Below are 13,034 nucleotides of genomic sequence, written 5' to 3'. Positions count from 1 at the left end.
GTTCCACACTGTTCACCAAACATGACCTCATCTAAATAATGAATAACTGCTACAACTTAAGATCAACATTAAAATTTAACCATCCTCTCTATAAAGGTTAAAAAAACTAACTAGTAAAGGCACCCAACTGCAGACATTTATCAAAATAATATTCACTTCTATACAAAAACCAAATAAATCAAAATCCTTAAAGGCAACAGGCAGGGGTCGGAGAGTGTGTTTAATTTCAAATATTCCATATTCAGGATTCCTCCTTTAACCCTGAATCATTTTAGTGTGGTGGGTATGACATATGGTTTTTTGAGCAACAATAGTATTTTGTTCTTCTGGCATGTAAGAACTTAACATAAAGGATAAACTCTCAAATTAGGTAGTTGGCGACATCGGAAAGACCCAGTGCCACTGCCTGCCACAATTTCTTCCCATTTTTTCTTTAAATTACAACATAACTGCCGTTGCACTTTCCAAATGTTTGATGTGATGAAATTCATAATAGATACATGTTTGGGACGGGGTAGTGACACAGAAATGTTAAAATGCAAACATTTGTCCTTACCATCTGCTGTTGAAGACGTTATGATCAGTGATTGTTATGTATTGGTGAGATAGGCCTAAACCTTTGTTTAGAGTATCAGTATTTTTGATGTTTTCATTTATCATTTGTTAGTCACAAGAAAGACATGCAAGTCAAACAATTACTTGAATTAAAAACCAGGACCATCACTTCATTCTTGATTAAAGTAATCAATTCATATGGAAATTAAACTAACACAATGTAAAAACATCTTTATTGTACGTAAGTGGTTTGATTTGCAAAAGAATATTTACATTCTATGGATTATCAATAATTCTAAGTGAAATGCTGCTTCTAATAGTAAACAAAACGTAAATCATAACTATATAATATTAAAGGGTGATATTTAAAAACAATATATTGTATGAACAATGTAAAGATAATAATCCTTGTAAAAAATTAATAAAGCATGGTTTTAAACGTTGTCGCCCTTTGTATCTTTAAATGGTACTACCATGTTTTAGATATGCAAACACGGGACTCTACTTTTACCACTAAGAAAGAGATAAACCCATTTGGAAGGATTTTTTAAGGTACTTAGATAATGCATAAGATGTATCATTTATAATGAGGCGCCTTTTCGATTGTCGTAAAAGTCAGAACTTACTTCAAAGACACCCTAAATCCAATACATAAATGTATTCAATATATATAATTGTAAATAAATAACATTTGTAGAAGTTTCAGAAAATATCAGTATTGTGTTTACATTTGCAATGCTGTGCATATTTAACTCAAAAGCTACATGGTTAAGTAACGCAAGTGAATGAAAATGTAAGGAAAATTAATGTATAGTTTTCTTTAATTTGTTTCCTTTTCTCACTCTTCCTTATCTTTAAACTTATCACCCAATTCGTAGAGAATATACGAGGCTTTACGAAGATTCGATCTGAAAATTAAAAAAAAAAAAGATTTTTTATAGACACAGTGTTGAAAAATTAGAATAACAACTAGCACTTTTTATGAATTGATCTTAAGAACTTTTGAACATTTATGTCGTATTGATTCAGCCCGTGGTAAAACAATGATAAAATGGAGTTTTCGTGATTTATTTCGATTCTAATAGGACTAGTTTGTTGATATTCTTGAAGAACAGACGCAGCCTATGTATCGCATGAAATGCTGGTCGTGTGTTTATCTTTTTTTTTTTTACCGCGGATGTGGTCTAAAGAGTTTTGAAGCACGTCATAAAAGAATAATCCTTGAAACTGAACTAATAACCCGCATTAGGCAAGTATTTTTTGCATTGTTCTAATACTAGCCATAAATTTGTTGAAATTTAAGCACCGAAAATAAAAACATGCTAAATAACATATACTAAATTACATTTTTTCATTATATCTAAACGACCTGGAAGATGTTTTCCCTTCAGATATGATACAAGTATTAAATTAGTCAGCAAGGAATTCGAGGACAAAGTTAGCGGCAACTTAAAAAACTCCTTCTCCTCTATGCAGATGGCATAGACAAAGAGTTAATTAAAAGAAAAGAAGCAGTTAAAGCAATATATTTGAAGACATTTACAAAAAAAAATATCACTGAGCCAATTGTCATTTTTTCTTGTGTATAAAATATGACGCATACAATGATCAATAGCCTCCATAAACAGGACCATGAGATTCGCGTCCTTTAAATGCAACAGAGGAAAAATAAGGGAAAAACAAAGATTTGTTTTGTAAATTGCTCAAATCGAAGTTAATTTTACATATCTAATAAAATCTTAAGTAGAAGTTCAAATGGACGTTACATACTTATAGTTATCAATTTATATTATATAACTTGAAATTCTGTTTTCTCTTTTGTATGTTCATTGTTATTCTTTTTAATTTTTTCGATAGGTTATGTCGATTTTCGTCTTGTATGAATAGTTTCATTTCATAGACTTTAAAAACTAGCTTCATGGTATGGGTTTGCCCAACATTGAAAACCGTGTAGTGACCTGCAGAGTTTTAGTTGTTAATTGCTTGGCTTTTGGTGGGTGACTGTCTCATTGGTAATCATACTGCAGCTCCTATTTTTTTTATTTCATTCGCAAAAATAAATGTTTTAGTGATTTCACTACCTGAAGTATACATTAAGTTGGAAATTTTGGTTTGGGGTCTTAACTGCATAGAAATGACAAGAAAGTCTGTGCAACCATGAATAACAGTTTGAATGATTCATATCTGGAGTGGCACCTAATAATTTTTTTGAAAGAAATCTAAATATTTTGACGATTTCTCTCTTCAATTATATCGATTTCGTCTTAAATAGTGTTCGTTTTACTTTTATCTGAATTTAGTTCGTCGTTATGATTTGCAATATAATGTGAATGAAGAATTGTTTAAGCTGTAAATGACTCCAAATACTGGATCATAACAATAATTTAGGAAAAACATAGCTAGTAATATCTAATACATGTAGTGTAGTTTATAATATGGTATTCTGTATCTGTTTGATCTGTTCATATACTTCATACAAAACTAGCCACCAAAGTTAACCTATTTCAAAAAAACAAATCAAACGGAGGTATGCATATAAAGATCATTTAGGGCACAATGAAGTTTTTTTAAATTTTATTTATAGGTTTTTGTTTTCCTTTCCCCTTCCTCTACCCTGGACTTGCATTTTAAGAGCAACTCAGCGGGTGTCACCAGTAAAACAGAAGACGCTTACCCTACCGGTGCACCTGGTTCATCTCCCAGTTTAAGTGCATTTGATTACCGCTATTACCTTGGTTCCTTTAATTACTTTAAAAAAATACGCTTTTGTGATTTAAACAATGCCTTGCAAACTAACTTTCACTATTATAAATAACAATTCAAATTTAACCTTCTTATACTTCAAAACACAATCAACGTCAAGTAAGGTGTCTTAAACCTTTTGTGATTGATTTTTACATTAAAAAACAGTAATCTGCGCGAATTATTGTTAAATACTGTGTTTATTAAAAGAATAAGTTAATTTTATGTATTACAAAATTAACATTGATTTGTTCTCTTGTATATATTGAGTATACTTCGTTTTACTACGCTTTGTTTCGTGACATAATTAAGTCGACTGGTGTAAACTTCGCGAATATATATATATATCATACAAAAAGAGTAATCAAGGGAACCAAGGTTATAGCGGTAATCAAAAGAATGTAATCCAGGGAAAAAGACCAGACATGGAAAACAAACATACACAACAAAGAACAGAAAATAACTAAAATCATACATACAAAGTAACAAAGGCAAATGAGCAACTCGGATTCCACTAAAAACTGGGAGCATAGACCAGGTGCACCGGTAGTGTAAGCGTCCTCTGCTTTTCTAGAAACATCCGCCGAGTTGCTCATAAAAAGTCAAGTCCGAGGTAGACAAACGAGGAAAGGAGAACTATGACCTGTTGAATAAATCAGTTCTCATGGTACGGATGGATACACCATAACGATCCACGAGTTCATGATGACGAAATTATTTTAAAGGATTTTTTCTAGTTTTTTTAGCAGGTTATACAAAATAACGTGGTTTGGGTCAATTTCTTCTTTGTCATTTGCAGTATACTGCTTTGTACAATTGATGTTGTATAATATTGGCATATGGAAAAATCCGTCTTAAGGACTGATCATACATCGATAAGCCAAACTGTAGCCGGTCGCCTGGATGTAGACGGATTGGCTGTGGTAGCACCTAAATTAAATAAAAGTGAACGTAGCGCACCTTTATTCACGTGCAGATACTTACATGACTTAAATACAAACTATTGAGTTCGCCGCTGAAAACAACCCATGCCCAATTAATTTCCAATCCTCTCCACGCATCCTTCTGTACATTCTGGTATGTATCGCTCAACTGAGCTATCAACATTTTTAACAAGATGACGCAACATGTGAACAGGAACATTAGCATTATGATACAGCTCATTGGCCTGTAAATAATTCACATCATTAACTTGAGTGTCCAAAGAGCCTGAATCCCTAAACATATTCGCGTAACTAGCTGCAGTGATTAGCGTTCGTGTTTTAGCAGACAATCAGAATACTTATGGGAACGAATTGTGTGCCAATCTTGGTCGATTTGTTCCTACAATTATATGAAGCCAGATTTTTAGAAGGGATACATGTACTACGGAAAAAAAAGAAGTTTATAGCCCATTTTTTCAATTTTAGTTCCCGTCATAAAGATGATGTGTTATCTTTAAATAATCCTAGTTTCAAAGGATTACCTACATCCTATCAACCAAAATGAACTATGAATTAAAGAGACCTTCGTCGGCTACATACTTATACCTTAACTTGTATATAGATGATACAAGACGTATGAAATCACAACTTTAAGAAAACAGTGATGATATCGACTTTCCAATAATAAACGTCCCCTTTTAGTAGCAATTTACCGACATCTCTAGCCTATGGTGTTAACAATTCACGGATTGGTACGTTAATGTCTGACCGGTGATGTGTACACGAAATTTCTCAGTCGAGTGCGTACATTGTCAAATAAGCTTCTTTATCAGGGGTCTTTGGGGCCTTTGCTAAGCTCTACACTACACAGTTTGATTGGCTATATTAAAGGTTCAATCTCACAGATGAGACTAGCTATCTTCCAATTAGATTCCACGTCTTGGCGGTTTGATGACCTACCGAATTTGCCCATACATACAACAGTAATAGCGAGCGCCGCGAAGCGGTGTGAGCTCTACGGTTATTATGTGTACTTTCTAAATTTCCCTTAAGGTTCCCCAATATACTAACTGAAAAAGTCATGTCCCGGGAGTAACAAAAAGTCACTGTCTTTACGGAGAAAATTCATCATTTCCTTCAATCGAACAAATAAAAAATATAGATTGAGATTAGGTTTCAGTAAAAGTAAATTCATCTTACCTGATAGTTTTCAAGTCTTTTTCATTTTTTTACCTATTTAAAGAAGTGAATGTGATGTTTTTAAAAACACGTGGATGTGCGTATGTGATTCTTCGCTGTTCCACTGTTGCTGTTGTCAAGAACCTAACCCGCCTTGGAAAGAAAATATAACTCCGATTGTATTATCCAAATCGAAGCATAGCTTTTCCAAGATACGAAATGCAATTATTGTCTTGTTTGCAGCTGTCAGTTGCGTCTGAATTTTGCGTACGTCACATGTTATGTGTAAATTATTCCCATAATCCGTGGAGAATTGTAATATTTCCGGTATATTTCCGGTATATGTATATGTACAGATTCATTTGACCGACCAAAACTAGATGGTCAAAACTGAAAATGATGTTGCTAGGGAGATGCTTTTAAGGGTAAAAAATGTGAAGTATTGCAAAGTACTATAAGTTTTTGGCCATTTTGAAAGCAAGGGAAAGGGAAGTATGGGGTTGGGATTTTGGAATAACATTTCGTTCATGTTACTCATTCATTGAAAAAAAAACTCCCCCATTATTTAATAACACGGATTTTCTAATAAAAATAATAAAATGCGACTTAATAGTGCTCAGAAACCTAGCCGGGGCTAGCCGTTCTGCCCACAGAGCAACAAAGATGTGTGCCCCAGGATGTGGAATGGGGTACCTCTGGCGTGTTACCTGCTGGGGTTGTCAGGCTACAATACGGAAAACTTGACCGCAAACCATAGTGATGCACCGTGTTGGGAAAGATGTCACGTTCCTCGTACTTGATATTCGATAGGAGTAAGAACCTTTGCGCTCCGCCACATGAGGCTTAATTGCCCGACCTAACCCTTCCCCTTTTTCTAGTGGCAATCAAAATGTGTCGACCCTATTAGTCTTGTGTTCCATCCCTTATTTTCATTTCATCATCCTCTTGATGTTCATCGTCTGAATATAGCTGAAATATTGCCGTTTGGACGTTAAACCCCAACAATCAATCACATGAATAATTAAGATTTAAGACCTGTTATTCCACTCCTGTGTAAAAACTCAAAGTCATTTTTCAGTTTTGTTTTACTTATCGAATCTTTCTTTTTCAGTACTTTTCATTACAACTGCAAATCAAGGCCACTGGAATTAAAGTGAATAAGTCTTTCTAATGCTATTAGTTCTGATAATAATTTCATTCTTCAATGTATTCTGAGTTTGTTTTCATTAAATGCGAGCGTACTGTAATAGGAAATCTCAATTTGTCAATAAGTTGTATGTTGAAGTATTCTATGAGTGAGAATTTAATATATTTCACTGACATAAATACAAAATGCTTATATCTAAGAAACAATCATATCAACTTTTCAAAGAAAAAGTTTTGAAAATTTTTTAACGACGACAACGACGGACCACGCAGACGCAAAGTGTAGGCAATGGACCAAGTGAAGAAAAATCTGAAATCACAATGCCTGATGAAAACTATTATTAACCATAAAAAGACAAGATGATATCGAATAATAATCGTTTGATATGTGTTTAATTCGTTTCAATCTAACATTCCAATTATTTCTGGTACCACGTGATTTCGTATCCATTTCTCGCCTTGGTTTTACAAGCAAGAATGCAAACGACAAAACGAATGAATATCGTAAACGCCTAAGACTAAGTACCTGAGCTCTGTATATTCGATTATTCTCTCCGCTTCTATCAAAACTCTAAGTCCAAGGAAAATGATATCCCAATATGATCTGAAAGAGTCATAGTCATTTATGAATCTACTTCTTTTCTCTGGCATAAAAATCATGTTAGATATATAATCTTCTGTCATTATAATTCAATCGAAAACAAAAATGCATCATTTAGAACATGCACCCCCATCAATTATATATTTCAGAACCACAACTAATATAAGATATGATGGTATCGTTTTACTGCAGTCGATTTGAAACATTAATTGTGTGAGTCTTGCTGCATAAAAAAGTGAATACGATCGACATGTACTGCCTACATGGTTAAACATAGAGGTTTCTTAAGTAGCCAAGCGAAATACCGGTAATGTTATCATTAAATAGGTAAGTAGTAATGAGTACAGTGTTTTGGATCCAATTTGTTATAAACACGTCACACTTCAAGGTTCAAAAAAATTGTTAAAGGATTCCTATTGTATATTTGTAAAATATTTTTTTCGTCAGAGATAGGGCTAGTAATACTATAACAGTCGCTCCCCGGCGAAATTTTGTTTTTCAAGGGCAATGAATTTGACAAGGAGTTGTCCAACAATCTTGACGCAAGAAGACTTAGGTAGGACTCATTTCATATATTGAAGTTTTCGTTGTATCTATTATAGTGTTCAAGATATTGGCTGAAAACTGTAAAAAAAAAACATCATTTGTTACCTTTTAAGGACAATAATTCTTCTGTAGGCCTTACAATAAGGATCAGTTCAGATAAAAAAAAATCCCAACGTCAGTTCTTTGCATGATACCCTAAGGAATATGCTTACTAAATTCAGTTCTAATTAGCCAATTAGTGTCAGAGGGGAAGAATTTAGAAAGAAATAACATCAAAACTAGCAAAAAACGTCGTCAAAAAGGGCAATAACTCCCAACATGACTTAACATATTAAAACGAAAATTAGGCCACAGATCTCATTATTCTGAACTCTTTTACCCATGTCATGATTTTGTTAAACCTAACGATTTTTGAGATATATGCGAAAAACTACTGTCTAAACCCTATGATCTATTTTTAGCAACAACGACCATGTCTTTTGACGCATCAAATTTCCTCAGGTCAGTTGTATGCAGGATACCCAAGGAGCATTCATACCAACTTTGGTCCCAATTGGTCAAGTAGTGTAGAGGAGAAGAATATAAAGAAAACATATTGACGACGGCCGCAAAGTGATGACAATAGCCCTCATGGCCTTTTGCCAGGTTAGTTAAAAAAGGCGGTTATCTGTTTGAATTTGTTTCCAGTTTTCATCAACAATTCAAACGTTTGCCCCATTTTGTCCTAGTGCCCTCTTCCAGTGATGTATCTGAAACTATATGCTGCGATTCATTGAATTTGTTTTAACATATCATATTAAATAGCAGTCAGTCAAAATCAGACAGTAGGTGATTCATGCTTGTGAGAAACCCAACAAACTCACTTTTGTCTTGTTCAAAGACAGTCACTGATCACATAATCAGTCCTAGTTTTGCATTTGTTGTTTCGCTTTTGAGAAAAATATATAGACTGTACATGAAAATGGCACTTTGAAAGAGTTATCGTTATTGATTTGGTTGATTTTAGTGGAAGTAGAATGTGTGTTTTTAAATGTGATAAAATAGCATATGTAAACTTTAAAATCATCGTTTGTTTGGTAAGTTTGATGGGTTTTATCTGGAATCACTTTACCATTGGCAGTGACTGGATTTAGTATGAACTAGTGCTTACTAATAATTTATTTACCAATTTGCAATGAAAATTTGGTTCATAATCTCCCTAGAAATTTTCCGAAAAAACTCCGGAATAAATATTTGACACAAGAAAACAATGATTATGTAGAGAAATGTAGCATTATATATATTTTTGTTAGCATAATATGTCAATGGTTCAACTTTCTCAAAAATGAAGTACGCTACCTTGTTTCGGTAAAACTGTCCAAGGCATCGTCTCCTTTTAAAGAGAGGAAAAAAAGCACCACCAAATGCAAGCAGTATTACAAGAAAAAAAGCCGTAAACTGAACAATGTCAATGGAAAGGGTTTTCCATAACATCTGCGCATATGCTCCGGTTTGCCTAAAATGGGAACACGTTTAAGTTAATATCGAACTCCTTTTGAGATAAACGTCCAACATAATATAGCTGACAATTTTATCCTTACTTGTCTCGAGGAACATTATCGTAGTTTAATCAATTTTCATGAGTGTCTACTGTCTACCTTCAATCATTTATAGTCCTGAGATTTAAAACATAAAGTTAAATAAACTGAACTCATATTACCAAATTTAGACTTGAAAAAATGAAAAAAAGGCGAAATATATATTGACTTGCCTTATCTTGATTTATTCTTTTATTACTGGATGAAAATATGTCGTGTTATCATGTGTTGAAATTCTGTAGTAAAAATACATCGGACGGAAAATTATTGATCCAAAGTTACTTATTATCGTACGATGTTTGTATTTTTTAAATATACCTGAATACTATGGCAAATTTAAAAATCCTCAACGTCCAAATTAAGTAAGCAACAGCAAGTAATGGCTATTGTTCTTTTAATCTCAGAATTCTACATGGTATTACGGCCACTAAAAGTAAGACTGATGTGAAGTCAATGAAGTTAAAGCCATTTTTCAAGAACTCAATCTTATGTCTGTTAAAACCATAGAATATAAGTTTGAAGTTAACAGTATACACAGTTTTTGATATCGATATTAATCCATAGGAAATTAAAATATATGTGGACTTGTATATATTCTCCGGCACTGGCGATTTATCCGTATTTATGTATTTATATTACCTTCTGGAAAATATTTGTTAATATATTTATAAATGATTTAATATTTTAGAAACATTTTGCAGAACTGATGAAATTGTTGAAACGATTACGCGTAAAACTGGAATCCTTTAATATCAACTGTCTTCATTTAAAAATAAGACAGCCTATACAATTAATGTTTATGTTCTTTGTTGTGTGTGTGTATTCCCTGTTTAGTCTTTGTCTTTTGATTTTTTTCTCATAGTAAACATTCGAACCTTGCTTTCTTTGATTACTATCGGACATTGTTGAGTTCATCATGACGACCCAAAGCCAAAAAAAAAACTTCTGTAGTGATAACTTCAATCGTGTAGCAACATATCTCTATTTGTTAGAATTCTAGCGCGATAAAAAAAGTCTGCGTAGTTTTAGCAAGCTCTAGCATAACGTACGAGTTGTGATATAAACACTCCATACGCATGTGCTGAAGGGATGTTACAACAAATGAAAGAAAATTTGATAATGCTGAATGAAAAGTCTTATGTTTGTCGTAAATTTTGGTCAATAGTTTTCCTTTATCATCGATTTCTAAGTGTAAGTCAAGATATGCGGCTGACTTCAAGGGTCTGTGGTATCCTTTATCTAAATCTTCGAAATTATGATTGTTCAAAGATAATCCGTCATTTATATAGCGGAAGCTGAGATTAAAGTATCTAGTCAAACGATGTTCTTTCTTTGGGATCAGATCAGCTATGAAGTCAGCCTCATAAGAGTGAAGGAATAGGTCAGCAAGCAGAGGAGCACAATTGTTCCCAATGGAATGCCGACCGATTTTTTTTTTAAAATACGTTCAGCACACTGGACAAATATGTTGTCGATTAAAAATTCCAGCATTTTATAAATCTTTATCAAGAACTATATATTTCTATTTAGGTGTACCATCTTTTTTTGGAAAAACAACGATAGATAATATTTTTAAGTCGGGATTTTAACCGAGTATGGAGATAGAAGTAAACAGTGTTAAAAAATCAAAGGTTTTAATGTTATTATATTCTGGTAATAGAACTGATTGTCTGCAAAATATCTTTCGAATTTTTCAGGATGCATATTGAATTAATACCACTACGGGAGTGACAAGTGTTATGGTAGGACCACACACCCTCCTTCACAGTTGCGAGTATTGAAGTTAAGTTTTTAAAAAGGTTTGGTGGCACATTTTGAAGATCCAGCCATAAAACGTTGTTTATATGGATTCTTGTTGAGTATATATACGGTAAATCACAATCATCGTACTTGGTAGAGGGACCAATAGACGATAGCACCGATTTAATGTTTTCCACATTTACTTTGGAGAATGTGGTAGCAATAAAAGTCTTATTACGTGTAGTTCTAATAATAAACATTGAACGTCAAACGTTTTGCAGACAAAAACAATGTTGTGTTTGGGCTTTGTCTGCTGGTACGACACCATATCTGTCATGAATAATAGACAACATTTTTGCTACAAAGAAAATTGCTATGAATTTATGATATGCTTACCTTTTGAACTGGTTCATTTCGATGAGAAGAGTATGAAAAGCTACTAAGCATGTAAATATTTCAGCAGAACCTCGAAAACAGTTAATCATTGTGTTGTAGGCCATTGGATGTTCTGCGGATACAGCAACAACGATGGAAACCGTCAAAGCCAATATCGAAAGGAGATATAAAAATGAACGTACACTGAAAGAGAACATGTGTTTCCTATTAACAATAATATGTTATTGTAATTGATATAATACATTTAATCTTAGATTGCAATTGGCAAACTTCCAAAATATTTTTCTCGTTCTAGTTTTTAGAATCAGTTGTATAAATGATAATTCCCCGCGCAAGTTAAATGTTTAGTTGCACCATGGGATATTGGACTTGTTGCCTGTGTTTGTTATTTCGGTTGGTATTTTGTTATTGCTCAGGCAAAAGTGCTATGTATTATTTCGTTTCTGTGAGCCACATTCCGGCAGATGTTTATAAAACTGATAAATGGTGATATCGTTAATGGCAATTATTTATTTTGAATTTAGAATAATGTATAGATATAAACTTATGATCTTACCGAAATCTCCAACCGGCCCAAGAAACCCACTTGCTTCTGACAATCAATCTTAAAACATCATGGAAAATCAGTGTCTGCAAAAACAAAAGAGAACAAATGCACGCGATAGACAACGATTCCTACTTCCTATTCACTGGGATAAAGTGGATGACCAAAACGGTCGTTACGATAATCCAAAGGTGAAGGACTGACATTCGAGTTAGAATATTTTTCTTCAATAAAATCGTCTATTCAACATGATGAATATGAAAAATAATTAGTCATTCATCAATGTTTGATATTTGAAGCGGGCAGCATATGGGTAAAATGTATAATCAATGAGAAATTTCAAAGTAATATTATCGGCAGAATTAACGTAACGAACAATCGTCTTTTTCTAAAGATGACTATAACATGTGACAATAGATGTCCATCACACGAGAAAAAAATATTTTGTCATTACCAGAATGATAAACGTGGAATTGCAAAAGATTTCACCGAATAATGAAAATATTGATATACTTAATAAATGGATTCCAAATAGTTTTACTACAAGCGGTTCTTTTAAAATACAGAAATTACAATTTAAAACATTTAGGACGTTGAATCAATAGTTCAGCAACCATCATAAATCATAAACGTAACAACCGAAAAGCAAAGTACCTCCGTGTTAAGTAATGCAGAGACATTGTGCTAATTTACATGTTTGGCTGTCATGTGCGGTGAGCAATATTGTAGGCTTTCATATGGCACGGAGTGTATTTTAGGCAAACCATTTCTTATTTCTTAATATAATGTTATTTGAGATCTGAACTGTTATGAATATGATCACTTAAGAAAAATGAGAAATAGCTATGATCAGAAAAAAGACACAGGAGGTAAATATGTGTTCATATATCAAATAATATGAGAATATTAAGTGGTAGATTTTTTGGTGATTAAACAGATAAATGTGGTAAATACTTGCTTCAAATGTACTGATTAATGCAGAATGCATGTTACAAAATATACTAACAAATTGAAATTGCAGAAATTATACCTTTTTTTCTGACTGGTATTTTATATTGTAACCTTTCTTTGACATTACTGGCATA

The 13,034-nt window shown here is 33.2% G+C and overlaps 1 protein-coding gene across 1 annotated transcript; it reads right to left on the bottom strand.

Annotated features, from left to right (window-relative positions):
- Window positions 1-806: 806 nt before the first annotated feature.
- On the bottom strand, window positions 807-12,133 carry LOC148614372 (uncharacterized). Its single transcript, XM_088588500.1, has 5 exons — window positions 11,962-12,133; window positions 11,406-11,588; window positions 7,072-7,149; window positions 4,282-4,465; window positions 807-1,463 (listed from the first exon to the last, which is right to left on the bottom strand). The coding sequence occupies exons 2-5, from the start codon at window positions 11,507-11,509 to the stop codon at window positions 1,449-1,451; spliced, it is 381 nt and encodes a 126-aa protein (XP_088444626.1). The 5' UTR covers window positions 11,510-11,588; window positions 11,962-12,133; the 3' UTR covers window positions 807-1,448.
- Between the last annotated feature and the right edge of the window lie 901 nt (window positions 12,134-13,034).

The sequence above is a fragment of the Perna viridis genome, chromosome 6, assembly GCF_037379345.1.
Source record: "Perna viridis isolate PV_CMFRI_1.1 ecotype Kerala chromosome 6, ASM3737934v1, whole genome shotgun sequence".
NCBI lineage: Eukaryota > Metazoa > Mollusca > Bivalvia > Mytilida > Mytilidae > Perna > Perna viridis.
The sequence above is the reverse complement of the archived record's forward strand: the minus strand, read 5'-3'. Positions and strand labels throughout refer to the sequence as shown.

What these genes read in the sequence shown, in the direction of transcription:
- LOC148614372 (XM_088588500.1), bottom strand. Translation starts at nt 11,509, where the DNA reads ATGGCCTACAACACAATGATTAACTGTTTTCGAGGTTCTGCTGAAATA. An exon ending in GAAATGAACCAGTTCAAAAG is followed by an intron (nt 7,150 to 11,405) that starts GTAAGCATATCA and finishes TGACTCTTTCAG; the next exon opens with ATCATATTGGGATATCATTT. An exon ending in ATCGAATATACAGAGCTCAG is followed by an intron (nt 4,466 to 7,071) that starts GTACTTAGTCTT and finishes AATTATTTACAG; the next exon opens with GCCAATGAGCTGTATCATAA.